Source organism: Narcine bancroftii, chromosome 4, assembly GCF_036971445.1.
Source record: "Narcine bancroftii isolate sNarBan1 chromosome 4, sNarBan1.hap1, whole genome shotgun sequence".
In the NCBI taxonomy this organism is placed as follows: domain Eukaryota; kingdom Metazoa; phylum Chordata; class Chondrichthyes; order Torpediniformes; family Narcinidae; genus Narcine; species Narcine bancroftii.
Window position 1 is genome coordinate 280,021,871 of NC_091472.1, and position 24,593 is coordinate 280,046,463.

Here is a 24,593-nt window from a genome sequence, read left to right on the forward strand (position 1 = left end):
GCAGTTGGATCCCACAGGAGCACTCTCTCTGCTCCTCACTTCTCACAGCTCTGCATCAACAGCAGTGCCGCCATTTTCAAATCACTGTCTACTACACGTTCACTCGTACTTTGACCATACCCAAATGTGTAATGAAGACCCCATGCTTACAAAACATCTCAACATTTATCACCATTACAACTAAATCTCCATGTTTGTGATAAGATCACTCCGCATTCTTCCAAACTCTAAAGTTTTCAGATAATTTCTTTAAACACTCATGAATCAAATAAACTTCTCATCCCAAGAATTAGAACAGCAAATTTATTTCCAGCTACTCCCAATGTCAATATATACTTTAATAAGACCAAACTTGTTATCCTGATGAATAACGTGGAATTGTAACAATCCTTCCTTATTTCGAAACTCTAACACTCTTGCAATAAAGGACAATATGCCGAATGCCTTCCATATTACTCGCTGCACCTGCCAAGCAGTTTGGAACTTATTGTGATTCCAAAATACCATCAATTCTTACACAAGATCCCTCTGTATTTCAATCATCTGCAATTTTTTTTTCCATTTAGGTAATATTCTGCCTTTAGATTCCTCTTATTAATGTGCATACCCTCACATTTTTCCACATTAAACTCCATTTTCTCTCACTCACTCAGTTTTCAAAATCCATGTGCAAAGTCCCAAATATCCTCATCATGACGTCCCACCTGGTTTCATGTGATCAATAAACTTGGATAACTTGCACTCTGTCCCTTTCTTCAGATCATTAATGTAAATATTATAAAAATAGATAAGGAATTTTGGAAAAATCTATATTTCTTAACGTTAACAGAATTTCTGAAAATGAAATAGATTTAAAATCATCAAATTAATACTAAATAGCAGTGTTGTCAGATGGTTCAGCGTTACACTAATGAATTAGAAACTATTGGAAATGCAGAATTGTTAATCTAAGGCCCAGATACAATAAAAACAAAATACAATTTCACAGTAATTCATAGATTTTAAAATACTCAATAATCAACCTTATTTTTAACATGGTACTCAAACTTGTAGGAAAGCCTTCCTAGATTAGGTATTAAAAATATTTAAGGGAGGGTAGCAGATGTGGTGTACTGTACTTGGATTTTAATGAGGCCTTTGACCAGGGCCCCCATGATCAACTCATTCAGAAAGTCATGAGGCATTGGACCATGGAACTTTGGCTGTGTGGATTCAGAATTGGCTTGCCTGCATGAAGTCAAGGATGGTAAAGGTTGGAACACATTCTGCCTGGAAGTCAGTGACTCATGGAGTTCTACAAGGATCTGTTCTGGACTCCCTGGTCTTTGAGATTTTTATAGATGACCTAGCCAAAGAAGTGGAGGGATGTATCAATAAGTCTGGAGATGACATGAAGTTTGGAGGTGGTGTGGATAGGGTAGAAGGTTAATGGCACGATTGTGTTGAAGAACAGAGGGACCTTAGGGTCCAAATCCATCGATCTCTCAAGATTGCTGTGCAGGTTGACAGGGTAGTTAAAAAGGCTTATAGTATGCTGGTCTTCATTACTCAGGGAATTGAATTCAAGAGACATGAGGTAATGTTGTAGTTCGATAAAACTCTGATAAGAACACACTTGGAATACTGTGTCCAGTTCTGGTAGCCTCAGGATAGGAAGGATGAGGAAGCTTTAGAGAGGGTGCAGAGGAAGTTTACCAGGATGTTGCCTGGATCAGAGAACACATTTTATGAGGCAAGCTTAACAGAGCAAAGAGAAGGATGTGAGGTGACTTAATAAAGGTCTACAACATTAAGAGAGCAGAAAAAGGGTGGAGACCCAGCACCTTTTTTTCCTGGGACGAGAATATCAAATACCAGAAGACATCTATACATGGTGAGGGGAGAGAAGTTAGGGGAGCATCAGGGGCAAGTTTTTGAAGAATAATACATAGAGTAGTGGGTGCCTGTAATTCGTTGCAATGTGAAGGCTGGTACAATAGGGACATCTAAAAGACATGGGTGCAAGAAAATAGAAGGCTATGAATGTGAGGAAGGAAAGGTTCAGATAGCTATGTAGATTTATATAGATCAGCACAACATGTTCCAGTTCTGGATAAGATAGGTCCTGTAAAAAAAATTAAACATCCAAGAGAGAGCAAACAAAGCCTCAACTTCAAAAGTCAGATCATGTATGCATTGTTGATCTCCTTTCTGTTCATGCATTTGGTGGTTTAGCTGAGGGTTAAAGATGCACCAAAGTGAAAATCAAATGCAATTGTCAATAAACAATCTCAACATAAAAATATATCGTTCCTTACTTCCTTCACTTTCTGAATTCGAGCTACTAGTTCCTCTTCAGTTACACTTCCCGCAATAACCTCCAATGGAATTCCATTGTCTCCTATAAAAAAGCTTGATGGAATGCATACCACAGGATCTGTATGTTAGTGATTTAAGGATCATTGTTGAGTAAAACACAAAGTTAGGCAATGTCTTTACTTATTAATTTGAAATGATAAGAGTGAATAAGTTTTAATTGGTGATAAAGACCTGAAATTCCATCAGTGTGAATTTTGCTCAGTGCTCACTGCTTTGATATTTAGCGGTTCTGTACTTGTCTTTGGTCACCTGCAAAGAACATTGTTTTGCTGTTTGCCCTGAAGTATGACCAGCAATTGCATGCAATATACTGACCTCAAGAATATCACTACAGGATGCACAGTTTTGAGTTCAAGATAGTACTGGTGAAGATTGCAAAATCTTGTGAGCTCCTAGCAGATCTTTTCTTCTCATAAAATACAACCATTCTCTGTTTTCCCTGCACTCTAATATTTCTCTTTTAAATCTTTTCACAAGTTTGAAAATCATCTAGATGTGAGGCCCAACTCTTTAACATGCTTGGAAACTACCCGAAGACCAGACCTGACAAACTAAGGCCCTGACCTCATGGAATGCCAGATAGAGAGCCCACCTCATTAAAGTGACTCCACCAGGTCTCGAATTGCAATACTACCATCGTGTATTTCTTACAGGCACAATCGGCCCAACAACCCAACCTCAAAGCACCCCTGGACCTCCGCTGCATGCCCTCAACTCCTCTGAAATCCGCTCAGCAAAGGACCCCTCAAAATTGACAGGCACTTGGATGCAAGACCTTGAATAGAAGGCCCTAATGAAGTCTCCTGCGATGAGCAAAGAACTGACCTGAACTACTGGGAACTGACCAGATACAGCCCCAAACTAATGAAATGTAAGGGAGCTGTAAGGTCCTAAGGCTGACCCCAGGTACTGCCCAGAAGCAGTCACCAGGTCTGTAAATCCGAGGGAATCACTGGGCTTTCCTGCTGATCCTGGAATCTGACCAGAGATAGCTATCAGTGCAGAAAGTAGGGAGCATCAGGGGCAAGCTTTTTTTGAAAACAGAGAGTAGCAAGTGTCTGTAACTCTGCAAGATGGAGACTGGTACAATAGGGACATCTAAAAGACTCTTAGGCACATGGGTGCAAGAAAAAGAGGGTTATGGATGCAAGGTAGGAAAGGTTCAGATTGTTGAGTGGCTGCAGATGAAGATGAAAAAGAATTGTTTTAAAATCAGCTCCTCAGCATTTTTTTGGCAAATGTCCAAGCCACAGAGAATAAAGTGGATAATCTTAAAACTAGACTTGCTGTTCAAGGAGAGTTGAAAGAATGCTGCATGCTCTGCTTCCGATACATGGTTTACACTGTCTACTCCCTATTATGTAGTACTATACAATTGGAGGACTTCTCAAATCACCAGATGAACCACACAGTATCCTCAGGAAAAACAAGTAGTGGAAATGTTTTCTTATTCATTAAGAGTGCGTGATACTCACACATGGCAGTCCTGGTGAGCAGCTAAACCTGTTCTGGAATAGCTCACAGTGAAATACTGCCTCAACTAACTGCTGCAAGAAATCACATCTGACTGCAGTCTTCATACCACCCCAAGTGAATGTGAAGCTTGTGTAAGATGAACTATTTTCCTCCAACAATCTTTAAACTAAGTATCTTAAAGCGACATTTGTTATTGCTAGGGACTTCAATTGATGAATGGCAAGAAAATCTCTGGAAGATGGCAAAGTTAGAAAATGCATTTAACACTTCATGATTCAACAAATGAAATAACATAAAAAAATCAAAACACTAAGTCATTCAGCAAGTGTGAGTGCAGAAATGTTGTTATGACTGGAAGCCTTCAGTTACAAGGAGAGACTGAGGGGCTGAGGGGTAAATTTAGAGGTTAATAAAGTCATGAGGGGCATAGATAAGGTTGTAGATATTCACAGTATTTTTCCCAGGGCAGGGGAGTCTAACATTAGAAAGACATGGACTTGAGAGAGGAAAGAAAGGGGGCTGAGGGACAAGTTTTTCCAACAGTGAGCGTGATGCATATATTGAATAAGTTACCAGATGAAATGTCAGATATAGGCATATTTACAATGTTTAAGAGACAGGTGTAAGGATTGGAAAGGTATCAAGGGATATGGGCCAAACACAGGAAAGTGAAATAAGGTCAGGATGGCAGCTTGGTAGGCAAGGACATGTTGAGCCAAAGGGCCTGTTATTGGGCTACAAAATACTATGACATTTAAATTAATGCAATATTTTGATATATATTGTCTTTGTTCCTCACAATAATACATCATTTCTAAAGAATACACTACTGGGAAACTTCAGCTAGTTTCTGCTCTGCCAGTGAATATCTTGCAGATTCCAGAGATTGAACACAGGCACAGATTCACTGGGAGAAAGAAATGTTTGTAACTTTACTGTTTAGCTACACACATGCCAACATTGCAAACTATTTTACAGTACTTGCATGGGTCATGCTGGCAGTGCACCATAATAGTCTTAATATTCAGCAAAATCCCAACCATCTTTTTTAATGCGATATATTTAAATGAAAATTTATCAGATTGGACAGCTCCTATTTTATTTTGAAAACAATGAATGTATTGAGTAACAATGTAAATTTGAATTCAACTACAAAAGGCAAACCAGTAAGAAATTTTTCTCAATGGAAATATTACCACTAGAAATTAAACTTTATGGCACAGAATGCTTTACAGCACAAATCACTATCAGAAAAATGTTTGCTGGCAGTCAAGAAATAATTTTTCAGCTTTTTAAACTTAAAAATATTATACAAAGAATAACTTCTGAAAAATAAAAATTTTTAAACACGAAGATTAAGGTTTTATCTCAAATATACTGTTCCCCCGCCCCCCCATATCAACAATGAAATAAAGCCAACTTACATCAGCCCAAAATGAGTTTTAGGAGTCGGCAAGAGAAAGATAGAATTATTTCTCCTCCACTGAATTTCTTCCTAAATAAAATAGTGCTTTAATTTCTGATATAATATCCACCATTATTTATAAAATGATCTAGTATGGGCATAATTCCGCTACATCGTGCCCTTTCCCTTTTCTATTTGTTATCCCAAGGTTACAAGTAACTAACTTGGCTTTCACTAATTTCCCTGCTCTAATTCTGTACATCCATCCATGGAATTCTTGTTCAATGTCTATTTATCATAAAATTCTGGTAAACCAACTGCTATCTGCAAAATATTGACCAAAAAAAAGCATCAAGTTCCAACTAGACATTTTATGAAGCATTCAGTTTTTTCCTTAGTTTTTTTTCATAAAACTATACATATTTAATCAATAAAATCCACCTTGCAGCACATCAATGGTATTTACAATTAAAAAAAATTACCCAAGGCCTAGGTCCTTCATAATATAACAACAAAAGGGGCATTTTTTATATTGAGTTTGTACATTCTTCCGGCATCTGTGTGGGCTTCCTCTGGGTGATCAGGTTTCTTCCCACCCTTCTAAAACATGGGGGTTGGGGATTGTAGGTTAACTGGTGGATTTGAGGGGCATGGGCTCATGGGCCAGAAGGGCCTATTAACTGTGCTGCATATCTAATTTAAACACAATAAATACTCATTAAATCAGTTCTACATTATTTTCACATATCAGTAAAATCTTGTTTGGCAAGGTCAATTTATATTGTACAAGCTGCACCTGCCAAAATGTTTGAATTGTTGACTGAGAGATATGCAAAATATGTTCTACTCTTATTTATGAAGAAGACATTACACATGAGAAATGTTTATTGTTACCAAGTAAAATGTGAACAAAGCTACATCGCTATTCTTATTTCACATTTCTTTAAATGACATAAATTAGATCACAATAACCAGGTGGTTACAGTGATGTATAGCAACTAAATGCGAAGAATTGAAACCTGTCCAAAAGATGAAAATAAATGCAATAACTCTAATAAACCCCAGGATTACACAAGTTTCTAATCCTAGACTATTTGTAAACTGATCTTTCCATGTCAGAAATGAACAATTTCTATGACGGTCAACTAACATGCACATTTATTTGTCTTCCTGTATTGTTACTAAGGTAAAGATGCAGAATATCATTAAAGTATTGTTTCCCAAAGCAAAGGTCTCACTGTGAACTGACTCCTGCATTCTTAAAGATTATGTATCAGTTTGATTATGGCAGGAAGTGACATGTAAACTTTTTTTTAAAAGATTGGTTGCCTTTTGAATTAACTACCACATTTCGTGGCATATAAGACGTCCTTCAGATAAGAAGGGTCGCCAATTTCAAACTGAATTTCATGGTTTTATCATATATTGGTTGTGTAAGACAACCCCCCCCCCCAAAATAAAAACGTGTGTTGACTGAGCTGGTGGGCGTAGCCAAAAGGTGGGTGCTATCACAAAGCCTTCAGCAAAACTAAGTATGAAACAAGTTTTAAGTTAAAAGTTATTGAAGTGGCAAAGGAATCTACCAATTGTTTTGCTGCAAAGGACATTTGACATAACTGAGAAGATGGTAAGAGTGTGGTCATGTATCTAGCCTATAAGATGAACCCTGTTTTTGGCATGTTATTTGGGTGTCTCATGGTTGTTTTATATGCTGAAATATACAGTAGTGAATACCACTGCTCCAAATTGTTGGAGGTTTGCATTCTTGTAACCTTCCCACCTTGAAAAATGCTTCACAAATTTATGGGAAATATGTCTAAAGTCAGATTTCCATATCCAAGGCAGGTCTTCCTTAACCTGGGAACCCCCATTATTTTGTGGCACCAAACCAAATGCATATTCGTGAAGAGTACATTCCTTAGAAATGTAATCAGAAGGTTGTCCAGACAAAGACATTGAGACAAACTAACAACCAATGTCAAAGAACAGGTTTTTCTTTTGCATGGACATTTCTTAAATTTCCAGGATCTGGAGTAATAAACAATGTTACTTCACAATTGCTGGACTTTGACAAGTGAAAAAGCCTCTCTCCTGAGTTCTCCAAGTCTGAAAATTTTAGCATTCAAGTGCACAAAATGTTAACAATCACGTGAACAATAAAATGGCAGATGAAAATTACCTGAGGTCGAGGGAAATGGAAACTAGGACAAAACAGGCATGTTTGTGAGAGCGTGCAAGTGCAGCTTTATTTTTTTGGAGCCAAATTTCTGGATTTGTAAGGAGTCTTAAGTTCTCTGCATCAAGTGGAAGTCAGTAAATAAAGGATTGGCATTTTAATAATCCGGTGTATTCATGCTTCCTTTCTATGTAACAATTAGTGATAGGTTTACATTTTCTATCTTTAAAGAGTGCTTCTATGTAATCCACACTAATTTTCAAGAACAGAGAAACAGAAAAAGGATACATATTTGAGAAAACTGCATACACACTTCACTGTAGAAAAGAAAAGCACTCTGTCAAATATTATAATAGCATTAAGATCTAGTATTTATTTTAAAATATCTCAATGTCAATAAATCAAAACCTAATAATACACAATCTATCATCTGGCAAACTCTACATTGGATACTTGCCTTTTAGCATCTACTTTAATTGCAACAAAAGAGTTTACAGTTGCTTCTCCTACTCCTTCAGCCTCCCAACTTGCAGACATCTCTCTTGACTGTTCATCATCCCCTAAAAATAAAGATGATTGGTATTAAACAGATCAGGAGCTGTTTCTGAATGAGACATTCAGTTCATTACCACTTTCAAATCTAAACATTTATTCTTGATCAAATTAATATTGCACTTGAATGCATTCTAAAATAGTAACACAAAAAACCTGATAATTGTACTTAATACAAGTGCAACATGTTTTAATGAAACCAAGAATTAATCTAAAAAAGCATGAAATAACCAATGTCTTTTATTTTAAATGGGCAAAATCACCAAGGATTCCTGATGAAGTCAAGTAAAAACCAATACATTGCAAGGTAAATTGTAAAGATAAAAAGCAGAAATAAAATGCTGGAGGCATGAAGAGAAAAATGTTGAAGTGGGAAGCATTCTATTTGCATTTTTTTTCTTTTTAATAAATAGGCATGGATTTTATTGTTCATACCATACCCATCTCTAACAGAAGAAGAATTCTAAAAAGTATTGTGAATAATTACAAAAATCACCTACAATCCATTTCAAAAACATTAAATTATTGCATCGCATGAAATCTTCCTAATTATGCAGAAAATGCATAACTTGAATCCATTGGGTCAGAAGATAACCAGAAGATGAGATCTATTCTTCTTAAGGATGAGGAACCATGATACTAATTAGATAATATTAACTGATGGTCCAAAAGTGCTTCATTAGATATTATAAAAATCATACAAGAACCTGCTATGAGAATTCTTTGATTACCCTTTTATTGAAATGCAAAGACTTCTGAGTGAAGTCTTCTTAATCCCTGATATTATGCTTGGCTTCAAAGTCACTATATTACAAGAACAGGCTTCCTTGCCTCTCCCAAGGAATGAAAACACCTGTGCTCCAGAAAACAAAGCATTGAGTGCAGAATCAGAAAATTGTTTAGAATTCATTACTGTGTATGACAATATTTTTTTGAATATTTTATGATTTTTCCAGACATTTCTAATAATTCACAGTACAATAATCATGTTCATCAAGTACATGTACATTTCTTCTATCAAGTCTAGATTTATCCTCCCCCCACAACACAAAATAATAAAAATAAACACATTAACCATTTAAATAAAGAAACAACTAGCATGAAAAGGCCAAAACAATAATTTAACATAAAAAACAAGATGCCGAGGTTACGTATGATACAATATAACTGGATACACAGGTTATATATTACACCTCAAAAGTTAAATAAATGGGACCCAACAGTATCTGACAGATGTTTTCGCTGTAAAAAGGAAATGGGAACAACAATTCATGCAATATGGACATTTGAGAAAGTGAAAAAATTTTGGGAAGATCTAAACCAGATATTAAATAAAATCACAAAAAGGAATATACCAAAAAACCCAGAGATCTTCCTCCTAAGTAACATAAAAAACAAAGAATTTGGACTTGATTTGGATGGTGCACAAAAAAGATTTGTTAGGATAGCCCTAGCTGTAGCAAAAAAATGTATTATGTCAGCCTGGAAATTAGAAGATAACTTGAGAATACAACAATGGTATATAGAAATGAATAAATGTATTCCATTAGAAAAAATAACATATAATTTAAGAAATAATATTACAATATTTGAACAAATATGGGAGCCATACATGAAACATAACAGAGAAAACCTACCGGGGACATCTACCACCTAAAATGACAGAAGAAGAGAATGAAAAGAACTGACTCAGTGGAATTTCTTGTTTGTTTTTATTGAGTGACAACATTGTTTGACTGGTTTAATGTATCCTATTTTCTGAACTTTAAATGAATGGGAGGGGAGGTAGGGAGGGAGGGACGGGAGGAGGGGGGGGGGGAGAAAACAACACTGTATATGTTCAAGAGGGAAAATGTATGTACCTTGATCAATGTGGTTTATAGTGTGAAAATAAAAAATTTTAAAAAAAAACAAGATGCCACTGACCAAGGACGAACAACAAATTAAAAAAGAAAAGCATATCAACCACAGGGTCTGTTGGAGCTCAATGTCCATCCTCCAGGCCTCTTACATTAATCTCTTCTTAGTTTGATTGGAATGGACCCCCCACTCTTCCACAGGGAGAACGGGGGGGGGGGGGGGGGGGGGGGGGGTGGCAGGCAGTAAAGCACAGGGGACTACACTATATTCTTGCACCTATGTAATGCAGGTATGGTTGCCAGATATTTCGTTTTGTAGCAGCAGCTACACTGCTACTGAAAGAACACAAAGACGGGTTGAGCCCAGTGAGCAGAACTGATTTATTGCAGGCTGGTTGGTTGGACCTATACACCCAGCCCAGACCTGGCTGAGAACCGGCTGGGGGGCACTAATGTTACCTGGGCATCACGTGGTCCCCCAGCACGGGCTTCTGAGCCCCGTGCTGAGACGGGGAAACCCCTGACGGTGCCATTTTGGCCGGCTGCCCAGCCACGTGGATTACAAGCAGGGCCAGTTCACCTGCCTAGTGGTGTGTCGCCATACAGCACCCCCCCTCCCCCCCCCCCCCACCCAGAACCGGTGCCAATGTTATTTTTAGCTGGGCGGCCTCACTTCTTGGGCTGGGCCACAATTACTGGTTCGGTGGCTTCAGCCTGTCCACAGTAAACAGTTCCCACCTGCCACCGATGTCCAGCATGAACGTAGACCCTGAACGCTGGACAACCTTGTACGGCCCCTCGTAGTCTTTGCAGAGGTGCCGTGGGTGGGCCCCGCCGAATTAAAATGTACTTTGCAGAAAGCAGCTCGCTGAGGACATGAGATGGCTGTGTGCTGTGTCTGGGCAGCGGTGGGGGTCCGAATGAGTCCAAGCGGGCCCGGAGGTGAGGAAGCAGCTCGTGCGGTGACCGCTGGGGGTTGTGAAGCACATTCATGAACTCACCAAGAAGTGCCAGCAGTGCGCCGAAGACCAGCTGAGCTGATGACGCCTGCAGATTCTCCTTGGACGTGGAGCAGATGCCCAGGAGCACCCAAGGCAGTTTGTCCACCCAGTCGGGACAAGTGAGGCGGGCCGTAAGTGCCGACTTAGTGTAGCAGTGCAGACGCTCGACCAGCCCATTGGCCTGCAGATGATGGGCCGTGGTGTGGTGTAGCTCGATCCCCAACCTGTTGGCGAGCTGTGCCCAGAGCACAGAGGTGAAATGAGCACCCCAATTGCTGGTGAGGTGATTCGGAACACCGAACCGGGTGACCCAACCGTGCAACAGCGCTCGGGAGCAGGAGTCTGTGGAGGCATCCGGGATCGGGATCACCTCAAACCAATGAGTGGTGCGGTCCACCACCGTGAACAGGTAATGGATGGCCCGGGAAACGGGTAAGGGCCCGACTATGTCCACATGGATGTGGCTGAACCATTCCCGGACGCGCTTGAACACTCGCACAGGCGCCCTGGTGTGTCTGTGTACCTTGGACATTTGACAATGGGTGCATGTTCTGGCCCAGCCCGCGATCTGCTTCCGCAGCCCGTGCCAGACGAACCGCTTTGCCACCATCCTGACCGGGGACCTGATGGATGGGTGCAAAAGGTTGTGGATGCGATGGAAGACTTTCCTGCCCCACTGCTGAGGAACCACTGGCCACAGGGTGCCCATGGAGACACCGCACAGGATGGTGCTTCCGCCGCTTGGAGTTGGGAGATCTCTGAACTGCAGGCCCGTGATGGCAGTCCTGAAGGTTCGCATCTCCTCGTCGGACTTCTGGTCCTAGGCGAGCTGGTCAAAGTCAAGGCCGGGCGTCAGCATGCAGATGGCCAGTCGCGAGAGTGCATCGGCGACCATGTTGTCCTTCCCCGCCCTGTGCCGAATGTCGGTGGTAAACTCCGACACGAAGGAGAGGTGACGCTGCTGGCGGGTCGACCAGGGGTCCTTCGCCATCGCAAGTGCCTGGGTGAGGGATTTGTGGTCAGTGAAGATGGTAAAAGTCCTCCCCTCCAAGAAATAGTGGAAATGCTGCACCGCCAGGTACATGCCCAGTAACTTACGGTCAAAAGTGCTATACTTGCGCTCTGGTGGGTAGAGAAGCCGGCTGAAGAATGCCAGCGGCTTCCATTGTCCGTTCTCCTGCTCCTCCAGGACAGCATCGACGGCTGTGGCAGAGGCATTGACGAAGAGCGTCATATGCAGGTCGGTGTGCGGGTGGGCGAGCATGGTAGCCTTCGCGAGGGCTTCCTTGGTGGCCTCGAATGCACTGCAGGCCTCTGGGGTCCAGGTGAGCATTTTGTGCTTGGCTGTGATGAGGGCGAATAGCAGCTGCATGATGCGCGCAGCTCCCGGGATGAATCGGTTGTAGAAGTTGACCACCCGTGAACTCCTGCAGCCCCTTGAGATTGTCCGGATGCGGGATCTCCTTGACAGCGGTGACCTTCATAGCAGCGGGCGTGGCTCCCTCAGCCGTGATGGTATGGCCCAGGAACTGCATGGACTCTTTCCCAAACTGGCACTTGGCTGGGTTGATCGTGAGGCCGAAGTCGGCCAGCCATGAGAAGAGGTGGGCAGGTGGGCCTTGTGTTGCACCCGATCCCTACTGGCAATGAGGAAGTCGTCTAAGTAAATTAAGATGAAATCCAGGACCCTGCTTACTGAGTCCATGTGGCGTTGGAAGGCCTGAGTGGAGTTTTTGAGCCTGAACGGCATGCGAAGGAATTCGAACAAGCCGAAGGGGGTGATGATGGCCAGCTTGGGTATGTCCTCAGGCTGCACCAGGATTTGGTGATACCCGCACAACAGGTCAACTTTGGAGAAAACCCTCGCACCATGCAGGTTGACCGTAGAGTCCAGGATGTGAGGAATGGGGTAATGGACAGGAACTGTTGCCTCGTTGAGCCGTCGATAGTCTCTGCAGGGACGCCAGCTGCCAGAGGCTTTCAGGACCAGGTAGAGCGGCGAGGCCCTTGGGCTGTCGGACCGCCGAATGATCCCCAGCTTCAACAGATGAGAAAACTCCTCCTTCGCCACCTGGAGCTTGTCAGGCAGGAGCCAGGGTGCCTTGGCGTGAACCGGTGGGCCCTGGGTGGGGATGTGGTGGAACACCGGAGAACTGTGGCTTGGGGAGAGTTGGAAATTCGTCCAGGATTCGCTGGAACTCGTCTCTGGTCATGCTGATCGTGGCCATCTGCGGCTGCTTGTGCGGGAGGCGACAAGGCGAACTGCTTGTAAAGTATGGGTGTCCACCAGAAGCCCATGGGCGAGGAGCAAGTCGGCACCCAGGATGGCAGTCGGAAGATGGTGAACCTCCATGAGAACTTTTGTTGGCCGGTCTGGAAGAGGAGTGTCTTGTCTTCATACATCCGGATCTCTGTTGCATTGGCCGCACAGAGGGGAGGTCCTTGAGGTTGGTTCCTGGACTTGATGGCCGTGGCCGAGATGACGCTGATCTGGGTCCCAGTGTCAGCGAGGAACCACAGCCGCTGACCGAGTCCTGCCGGTAGAGGAGGCTGTGTCCTTGGCCAGCCGCCGGAGCCATTAACAGCGGCCCGCCTGTTAGTTTCCCTGGAACGAGCAGGGCTGATGACACTTCTGAGCCTTGGCCCAGCGCTGGTGGTAGAAGCAGAGGACTAGAGTGGATGCCATGCCCCTGGTTATGCTCTTGGTGACATAATGGTGGCCGGATGCTCTACCGCAGCACTAGGGACGGGCTTGGCGTGGTCATGCCCATGCCTTGTGACCTGCTGGACTGCCGAGCCCTTTCGGGAATCGCTCAAGCCATAGCTCTTGGGCCTTCTGAGCGACCTTCCTCGGGTCGGTAAAGCTCTCTTTGGCCAGTAAAGGCCAGATGGTCAAGGAAAATGCGCTCGAAGAGTGGGCAGTTGGTGTGATCACCCATGAGCACGAGCATCTCGTCCATCAGCTCCATTGGGGACCTGTCCCCCAGGAAGTCGAGGTGCAGCATCCGAGCTGCCAGTTTCATATTTTTTCCTTAGATAACAAGTTACTTTCACCAAGGGAACACAGCTCTGCATTTCCATATTCTCATGCACAATGCCCAGATGAAAATCTGACTTCCAGGTAACCGCTATACACTTCCTGGCAACTGCCAGTGATCAAGACAAATTGATTTGAAATTTGGACAGCATCATTGTAAACCTTATGTCCATGATGTTTCCCAACAGGAATAACTCTGGGTCTTGTGGAAACTCTTCACCTGATTTTCTATAGGGTTTGGCCTAGCTTTACCCAAAAGGGCATGACCAGGTTGAGTGCACAAAGGTTCCTTTCTCTTTGCCACACCTGAAACGTTGATGTGAAATTTCTGGTTTACCTTTATTCAATTTCTGCGGCGTGAGGTATAGTTGGTGAAGAAAGTTATACTGCACCAGTCTATATCCTGAGTTAATTATTGTGGTCATGCTATCAAGATACAGGTCCAACTAGCACCATTCATCTATCGTAACACCTAGATCCGACTCCCATCTCTGCCTTGATCAATAAAGCCCCGGTTTCAGATCCTCTGCTTGGTGCATGGCAACATTGAACAGACTTGCATGAGTACATCAACCATAGAATTGGTCTGCACAAGGGATGCAAATAAATATTTTGCTGAGTTTTAATATGGCAAACATGACAGGAAAAAAAGTAAGATCTAGGCAATCGTTTTTTGCTTAACAATATTTTTATTGTAGCATCAATGAAATAAGTCCACCCATGGTGTTTCAAATGCATGTAAACAGGAGAATTAACACCTCGGGAAAGGAGGTAGAATGACAAATTCCATCAAGGTGGTGATGTCTGTTGAGGGGACTCTTACATATTAAGGAAGACAAACACAAGAGATTTCTGAAGAGTATTCCATTGCTCAATGTCAAAGTATCGAAAAAAAACAGATCCTAATGATACAACAAAAAACAATTCTCAGATTCGCAAGTTTTCAATCAAATTTATTGGAGAAGTGGTAATTGGTTCACTTTATTTAATCCAGTCACTGGTCTAAATTACCTTCAACCTTATTCCATTTTTCAACTCATCATCCATAGTCTTACATATTTTGGTTCTTCAAATGTACATCCAAATACTTTCGAATGTTATTTGAAAATGTGATTTTTGCCTCAACTGACCTTTTAGCCACTGAATTCCAGATCCTGAACTACTATATTCTCTAATCTTTGTGATTGCCAAGTTAAATCCATACCTCTTCATATAATCAGCAAGCTACTCTATTCCAATTAAAAAACAATACAGTAAAACCCATATTCTGAATTCAAGCAGCTGGAAACCTCGTGCAACCAGCCAAAAAAGGAAAATAAAATTTTAAATTAAAATAATTATAAAAATAATAGATTAAAAAACACAAGTTTAAAATTGTAAAAATAAATGTTCTCTGAAGTAACACATAAACCTTTGGTGAAGATGGTAGTAAATATTAAGCCAGTGGAGTGCATTGGTCGAGCTCTACTCATACCAGCTGTTTGAGTAACATTGTATGAAACAGCAATAGCAAAGGGCTGGTCGATGTTGCTCACCGTGAGAGTGACTCTTAAATTGGCTTCTTATCCCTGCTTAGTAAGAGTTGCCCCGGTCAGAGGTTTTATCTGTAAACTTAGGAGAGGGGGGTGGGGGTTAATTATCTATAATGTTATTGCTCATCTTTCATGTGGCTCCGTGGAGGGGGAGGAACCTACAGATGCAGCAACAGTTAAATGCTTTCAAAGAAGTGATTAAAAATAAAATAAAATGCTTTAAGATTTTTATATATTCATGCAAGCGAAGTTTGTTCAGTATTTTTGTTTTATTAAAAAACTTTATTCTTAATGCAGGTGTATTTGGCATTATAAAAGTAAGTCTCAAGCCACCGGAAAAGAGACAAATCTGACATCTACTGATCCCCAAAGGTGCCAGATACAATTTTACTGAATATCCAATTTTTTCTTTTGGCTGCAAATTTGTCTTGGCAGTATTTTTGTAAGTCACATTTGTACCCTTTCCTGTGAAATCAAATTTTAAAGCAATCTGCCATGCAAAATTCCAAGTAGTACTCACCTTTCTAAAAAAAAGATTTAATTGTGCTTGCATCAATTTTTCTGTCCTTCTACATTAAGGATCTATGAACAAGATCTTCAGTTCCTCTTTCACTATTTGGTATCCCTCTGTTTAGTGTGCATTTTCTTGCCTCATTGCACCTCAATAAATAAATTCTCACATTTCACTGGATTAAATCCCATTTGTGATTTTTTTTTGTCCCACTGATGTTTTGGATTAGTCGATCAATAACCTCAAAGTTTAAAGCATCATTCACTGTTTCATTGGGCTGTGTATGTACAGTCAGATTATAATAAATTTGAACAGTTGTAAAAATACCCATTAATAATTATTCTTTGTTTTCATTAAACATAGAACAATACAAAATGGGGCACCTCCTTGAGCCCATAATGCCTTCATTGACCATGATGCCCATCTAAACCAATCCTCTATCAGTGCACCATGTCCAAATCCATCTGTGGTATTGTCCTTGTCATCATCTTCTCCCATGTATTTTCCAGTTCTGCTTCTTGGCTTCCCAGCATTCCCCCAACCATGATCTCCGATGGGTACATTCAATTCACCGATTCTCCCAATGCTTCTCCCTCCATATCCTCCACTATCTCTGCAAAATGCCTTGAAGCATTCTGACCAGAAATGTCCATAATTCCCTCTCCTCCTCATCCCACCTCCCCCGACAGGTTCCTTAACCTGCCAAGATCCTCCTGAAGATGGGTTTTTTTTCCCCCTCCAGTTTCCAGCATCAACAGTCTCTCATGCATCTCCAGACCCATACATTCCCTGCCTGCTTTGAATGCCTCTTAAATTTAACTACCATATCTACTTCTACTGCTTCCCCTGGGAGCATGTTCCAAAAACACATTGTCAAAAAACTTTGTTCATAAATCTCTTTTGAAACAGATCATGGAGCCAATCTTTGCTTCTGATAATTTTATGTACACCCATCAATTAGGTCATCCCTCAGCTTCCTGTTCTCCAGCAAAAACAATCCACCTTTGTCCATCCTCTCATTATCGCTAAAACTCTCCAAACCCAGGTAACATCCCAGTGAACTTCTGATGTACCCTCTCTCAAGTCTCCATATTCTTCCTGCAAGCACAACTGGACACAATGTTCCAAATGTGGCCCAACAAAAGTTTTGTAATGGCTGAAAATTATTTGTTTTATGCTAATACCCTGAATAATGAAGGGAACCATGCCAAATACCTTTTTTGCCATTCTATCCACTTGGGTTGCCACTTTTAGGAAACAATGGGCTTTACATTAATGGTCCAGAGTCCTGCTGTTTACAACATACTTTCCTATTGTATCTGATCTCTGAAAATGTACCACCTCACAACTCTATCTGCCATTTCACTGCCAATATCAAACAAATTCTTTTACTGAGCCAATTTTGGATCCAAATTTGCCTCTTTCAGTTGGATTCCATGGGTTGTTACTTCCTTAACCAGTGTACCACACAAGGCTTGGTCAAATTACATTCTTTCTTACTGACTTAAAAAATAACAAAAAAAACAACTTAAATTCAAATAAATTAAGTGACTGTCTTCAATTAATCTGAGTCTATCAACTTCACTTATTACAGTTCAGCAGGCAGCCATTTTACCCATTGGTCCATCCCAAAATAGCAATTCTAAGCATCCAATTGCCCCTTTTTACCTTCCTGTTATTCTTCAATTTATCCTTGCCCCTTTAGCCCATCGGTTCTCCAATTCTTTTTGACATTTATATACATTAAATGGTGACTCATAGCGGCCAATTAACCTACAACACTATTGAGGTGGGTGAGGAAACCAAAGCAATGGAGACAATGTGTAAATTCTAGATAGACAGCATGCATGGCCAAACCTGGATCCATAGAACAGTAAGGCAGCAGTGCCAACCACTGCACCACCTCTTTAAATACATCAGTTGTGGTTTCCATAAAGGGCTGAGGACACACTATTCATGAACAGAAAGGAATGAAGAATAGACTGAGAATTTGTTTAAGTCAATGACACAACCACTTCTGTAGCCAAATATTCATGTAATCTTATTAACATTTTTATCAAGATTTATTCTTTGCATTCCTTTAAGATTAGCATATTAATCTAAAGATGTATAATAAACAGGAAGAAGAGTACACTATTTAACTTCTTGAACCTGTTTAGCCATTTAAAACCTGATCTATGATCTGATGCTGTAATTATTTGCAATCTGTCAAGGAGAAGCCCTGCACAGCTGTCCTCTGGTAACTCTGGGAGATCATTTTACCTCTGACAACATAAGCCAAAATTAATGAAACTGTTAATTATTTGTGTTACTTTCCATACCAGTAAGAATTAAGCAGTGTTACGAAACATGTCTCAAACTCGAATATACAAAGGAAATTTATTCTTTGATATTCAGAAATGCCTCCTCCTCACTGAAAAACAACTCAGTCGCACCTCAAGGATATGTGCTTAGCCCACTGCTCTACCTGCTCTTCACCCATGACTGTGTTCCACCTACATATTTGCTGATGACACCAGTCGTCAGCAGAATTACACATGGCATTGAGGAAATATACAGAAGGGAGGTGGATCAGCTAGTTGAGTGATGTCACAACAACCTAGCACTCAATGTTAGCAAAACTAAGGAACTGGTTCATGAAAACATGAACCAGCCTTCATCAAGGGGTCAGCAGTGGAAAGAGTTAGGAACTTCAAATTCCTGAGTATCAACATCTATGAAAACTCCTAGGACCTCCACGTTGATGCAATCTTAAAGATGCCTTGCCAAATGCTATACTTTGTGAGACATTTGAGGAGATTTGGTATGTCACCAAAAATTTTAAATTAAAAAAAATTTAGACATATAGCACATTAATAGGTGTTACAAGCCCAGAGGACCCCAAAACCCAGCAACAAGATCAATGGTTACTTAAACAAAAGTTGCTTTTACTTATCTTTAAACATGAAAACAGAATCACACTTTAACTTATCACTATTAACTTAACTAACCAAACTTAACCTCCTCCTAATTCTAAGCATAATGTGTGTATAAGTTCAGAAAAGTTCTTCAATTCACAGTCTAATCTCACTTCTCGTTCCTCCAAGTTCACTGGTTGTAAGTAATTCTTATACTGTGCACAGAATTTAACATTTATAGAGTTCACCAAGCTTTGGTGCTTGAAAGGTAAATGGTTATCGCTCAGGAAGGTTTTTGTCTGTTTTCAGAGAGAGATTTGTTGTTCCAGGACACCCACAACTGATTTACTTCCATCAGCCACTTCAGTGTCTTGCCGAAGAAACTTGCCCCATCAGGGTTCTCCAGATGATAACCTCTTTCTTTCGGGTCACCACAGAGTGCCTTTTTGTTTCTCTTATTCCAAGTGAAATATTAGACAGCCAGTCCTCTCAGCACTCACAACCCATCTTCCAAATGGGGTTTTCCACAAGCTTGCCAGCTTGTCCTGTTCAAGTTTCTGCTGCTGACTGTAAAGCTGTAGAACTGAGTGGTCTCTCTCTCTCTTCTTGCAAAACCACATAACCCTCCTAAAACAGCAAGTTCTACTCCAGACAGAATGCAGCTCCAACAAGCTCTTTCATCTGTTGCCTTTTTGTAAGCAACAATCCATTAGTGAAGTCTCTTGGGCACTCTTCAAAACATTTGCAAAGATTGTTGGTCCCAACATGTCTAGCATGAGCAGAGTACCAGTCTTTTCAAAAAGATTTGTTATAAAGTGTTTTTATCTGATCTACATTAACAAACCCTGCCCCAATTTATCTCCCAAAAATATAGCTATATTCTGTCACTCAGGCCATTTGATCCATAAGTCCGTGCTGCCCAATTTACACCCAATTAACCCATACCCCCAGGTACGTTTCAAACAGTGGGAGGAAACTGGATCCCCGGGGAAAAACCACGCAGAGAGAGGGAGAACTTTCAAACTCCTCCAGACAGCACCGGATATGAAACTGGCTCCTGATTGTTGGCGCTGTAAAGGCATTGTGCTAACTGATATGCCAACCATGTCACCCCTTACAAATTACTACAGATGGAGAGCATTCTGACTGGTTACATCACTGTCTGGTAAGAGAACAGAGTTGTGAACTCAGCTAGTGCTATCATGGGCTTTGGTTTTTCACTCCAAAGACATTTACAAGAAATGCTGTCTTAAGAAAGCTGCCACTCTCAAGGACTATCACCACCTAGTCAATGCCCTTTTCACACTACTACCATCATGAAGGCGGCACAAGAGCCTAAAGACGACAACCCAGCAGCACAAAAAACACCAAAATGCTGGAGGAACTCAGCCAGTGTTTTCAGCATCTTTAGGAGACAAAGATATATTGTCCACATTTTGGGCTTGAGCCCCTCTTCAAGGAGCAAGTAGAATTTTGTGACATGTTCATAACAATAAATTCTGGTTTTGATTAATGTTTTACAAGATTTTTAAAGTTATTCAGAATGGTTTAATTAGATAAGGTCGCCCACTTGATTATAAGCAATTATACTGAACAATTTTTTTTGGAATTTGAGATGTAACCAAAACACATGGGAGAACAAGTGGATGCAGTGTCAATGAAGATTTTCCAATAATGTCTCATATTAGAGATGAAATCATTGGGATTAGGTTTAATATACTGGCATGGCTTGAGAATTGGCTGACAAGAGAATGGTGGAATAAACAAATTTTTTTCTTGTTAGCAGGCAATGATTAGTGAGGTAGTACAGAGGTCAGTGTATAGAACAGTACAGCACTGTAAAAGGACGTTCAGCCCCCAAGTTTGCATCTGGCCTTAACCTAGCATTTAAGGAGGACGATGACAAAAGATCCAAAGTTCAGATTTACTGTCAGAGTACATACATGCATGACACCACTACAAATCTGAGATTCTTTATCCTGTGGGCCAAGCAGAATTTCCATTCATCAGTATTGCAAAATAAAACCTGAAAACTGTACTCAAGATATGTATAAAAAGAGAAATGAAACAGAGAATAAAATGTTAACAAATTGACTGTGCAATACAGAAAATAAATATTCAATAATATATATAATGTGCAAAGTAAGAATCCTTAAATGAACCTGATTGAGTTTTTGTTTAGGGATCTGATGGTGAAGGGGTAACAACTGTTCCTGAACCTGGTGATATGAGTCTCTTGTGGCACCTATACCTCTTTCTCAATGGCAGCTGCGAGAATAGAGCATATATTGGGTAGTGTGGAATCTTGATGATTGTTGCTGCTCTCTGACAGTAGTGTTCCATGTTAATTTTCTAGATGATGGGGAGTGTTTTACCTGTGATGTACTAGGCTGTGTCCAACTTTTTCAGGGCTTTCTTCTAAGAGATAGTAGTGTCCTGATACAAGGCACACTTTCCATGACACATCTGGAGAGGTTTGCCAAGGTTTCTGATGGCATACCAAGCCTCCGTAAACCAAACAGACTAGAAGCACATACATGTTTTCTTCACGATGATATTAGTGTGTTGGATCCAAGATACGAGCATTTATATTTGCTCACTCCATAAACCTCAATGATCACTGGATCGTACACCTCTGGTTTTTCTTTTCAAAAGTCCACAATTAGGTCCTTAGTTTTAGTGGCATTCAGTACGAGGTTGTTGTTAGTACACCCATTCAGCCAAGTTTTCAATCTCCCCCCGTATGCAGACTCATTGCCCATTTTTATACAACCCATTACCATGATATCACCAGCAAATTTGTAGATGGTGTTACTGTCGTACTGATACCTGTAAAAATGGTGGAGTTAAAATAGCTTGCAACCACAAATTCAAAATGGTCATTGCAAACAAAACACGTGTTCAGTAATGCACCTGTCTAATCAGTGAATCTAAAACACACCCTCCTTCCTGTTCTTTCCCCTCAACCCCCAACTTATTCATGTCAAAGCAAATAAAAGTCAATGTTTGGTGTACCTCCAGTATAAAATGTTGAAATATTTCTTAATTTCCAAAACTTAGAGAAAAGAACAAACACAGAGAGAAAAATGACCAAGAAAGACAAATTTAGTATCAGTGTGTGCATTGTGGGCCATTATTCGCCCATCGTTATTGAATGAAGATCTACCGGGACCAATGCCTGAAGAGGGCACACAAAATCAGTGAACCGGTGCAGACTTAAAAGGCCAACATGGCCTGTTTCCGCTCCGTAAATGGTTATATGGTTATAAAAGCACGGACTAAAACAACTGTACTTCAAGTTGAAGATCCTTCTTTTACAAATAATCTTCTGTCTAAGAATAATAATTTTCATTCTCTTCCCAAGGGGAGATAACTTGGGAAGACAGCTAAGAAAAATAAAATGGGAATCATGAATATGGGAAGCACAAGCATATCAAAATAATGAAAAAACAGCAAATATACAGAAGTAGGTGATTTCCATTGCTTTCAGAAGGATAAAAACATATTCTATGCCTTATAAATTATGCTTCCAAATTTTTAATGATAATGAAATCATAAAATTATAAAGAATAATGAAAGGAAAACAGAAGCAGAAACCAGCTATCTTTACGTTATTCTGAGAAACTGAAAATGTTAAACTAGTAGATATGGGAATGATGGTAGAGCAAATAAGATGCTTGATCTCATGAAGACACGAAGATAAATAAAATTGTGAGCATAATTCTTCTTCACGTACAAAGAGATGAACAGGTGTAGCAAAAAGGTACAACTTTGCAAATAGGAAGCCAGTCACTGTGACAAAAAAAAGCTATAAACAATGAAAGTCCACAGAGTTCAAAGAGCTCATGGACATGTATCAGTGGTATGTTATTAATAGGTACAGAAAAAATGGAAAGCAGGCATTTTCATTTGCAGGACCAGATCAAACAGAAAAAGCATGCACTGTCACACAAAATGCAAGTGCATCTTATAGCCTGAATAGACCTGAGATTGTCTGATCTTGGAAGCTCAGCAGACACTGGACTAGTCAGTATTTGGAGAGGAGACCACCTAGCAACACCAGGTGCTGCAGGTTTCTGTGAGGGGCATTGGATAGAGTGGCGATTCTCTGTCTGTCTTACGGTAGACTAAGTTAAAGAATTTCATGGATGTTTCATTCTAAATGTAGTATGACTTGACAATAATTACTTTACCCATTATCTGTCATATTGTGAGTTGTTCTTTGGCCACACCTCAAGAACTTGAGAATTATGATAATTATGATAAAATATCAACCTGAGTTGTTTATTCCATTCTCCAATAAAAACTCCTCACCATGAGCATTTCCAGCAATTATCAATTTTTAAAAAAAATATTATTAATTTTTTAAAAACAGATTTCCACTTGCAGTATTTTGTTTTTCAGTTACAAAGGACCCTTACCTGACTTCAGTAACTCTCAATAGCCCCTTTCAAATTGCAGTACCTGGATAGTCCTCCTGGGACCTGGGTGCGATTACTGGGGCAAAGGTGCTGGAAGCACCTTCCAAATTGCAGTAGTCATGCATTCACCAGAAGTACTGCCGGATGTTCAGATGCTGGCTGCCTGGTAACGCATGCATGCAAGCGGTGACGTCGCTGAAATTAGGTCAGCCATTTTCCTTTCTAAATCAGCCATGGACGAGGCTTAGGTAAATTTAACTAGGTTCTCTGACCACCTCTGAGGTAGATCAGAGACCCAGTTGGATTCCGACAGGGTTGACCCTTTCAAACTGCCACCTAACTGGGGTGCTAACCATACAAATTGCCCAGTTAATTTCATTTTACAAGGCAATTAGAAAGGGTCTAATGACCACATTCACCTTGCAAACTGATGCTGGATCAAAATTCGACGTTTGAAATTAAAAATTGTTAAGATTTTTGTTAAATTAAAATTGTTAAGCAACACCAGATAAAAGGAGCACATGGAGCAGAGAAAAAGTGAAATGATGAGTCAAAGATTTGGCAAACAGTTCAAAACCATGTCAAATGGGGAAAATTAATTCAGTAATTAAATAAAAACCAAATGGCAAATCCAAAATGGTGTCTATGAAATTGTCAGATTATTAAAACATATCCAATTCATTGTTACTCTTATATGGTTTAGCCTGTATGTGGTTTTAGATTCATTGTGATGTTGTTTAATGTCCTGAGCACAATTGGAAATGGATTAAAAAGACATTGTTATCAATGCTCATATTACATGAATAAATTAGAGAATAAATAAAGGAAAAAAACTCAAAGATCAGCAGTAATTTTGATTTATGGAACAGGGTCAAACTACTATAACTTCTAAATTACAAGCACGTGTTCTTTTGGTTCTTCATCCAAGTGGCAAACATTCATGTGCTAGGCTTGACTGCAAGAACTTCTGTAAATTTGCCTGTGGGAGAAACTATAATTGAGCCTGATCCATTCTTCATCTGACAAATATCCATGAATGTTTCCTCTTTTCCTCCTTCCTTCTTAGCAAAATAGCAAAACTATGTTACTCTGTCACCATAATCCCATTGAGCTTCAGAATTATACAGCTCATCAACTAAGCCTTTATATTTTTGATATCGAAACATAGAAAATAGGTGTAGGAGTCGGCCATTCGCTCTTCATGGCTGATCAGTACCCGGTTCCTGCCTTCTCCCCATACCCCCTAATCCCCTTGGCGACAAGGGCCAAATCTAACCTACACTTAAATATTGACAGGGAAAACACTTAAATATTGACAGGGAACCGGCCTCAACTACTTCCTGTGGCGAGGAATTCCACACATTTACC

The 24,593-nt window shown here is 40.5% G+C and overlaps 1 protein-coding gene across 3 annotated transcripts in view; it reads right to left on the reverse strand.

Annotated features, from left to right (window-relative positions):
• The window catches only part of ubxn4 (UBX domain protein 4), a 64,753-nt gene that overhangs the window by 36,868 nt on the left and 3,292 nt on the right, over positions 1-24,593 (reverse strand). For all 3 annotated transcript variants that reach the window (XM_069935173.1, XM_069935171.1, XM_069935172.1), the window contains exons 2-4: positions 7,873-7,975; positions 7,704-7,732; positions 2,298-2,416 (exon numbers count right to left, since the gene is read on the reverse strand). In XM_069935173.1, coding sequence (XP_069791274.1) covers positions 2,298-2,416; positions 7,704-7,732; positions 7,873-7,975 — 251 coding nt within the window. The remainder of the gene's footprint in view (positions 1-2,297; positions 2,417-7,703; positions 7,733-7,872; positions 7,976-24,593) is intronic.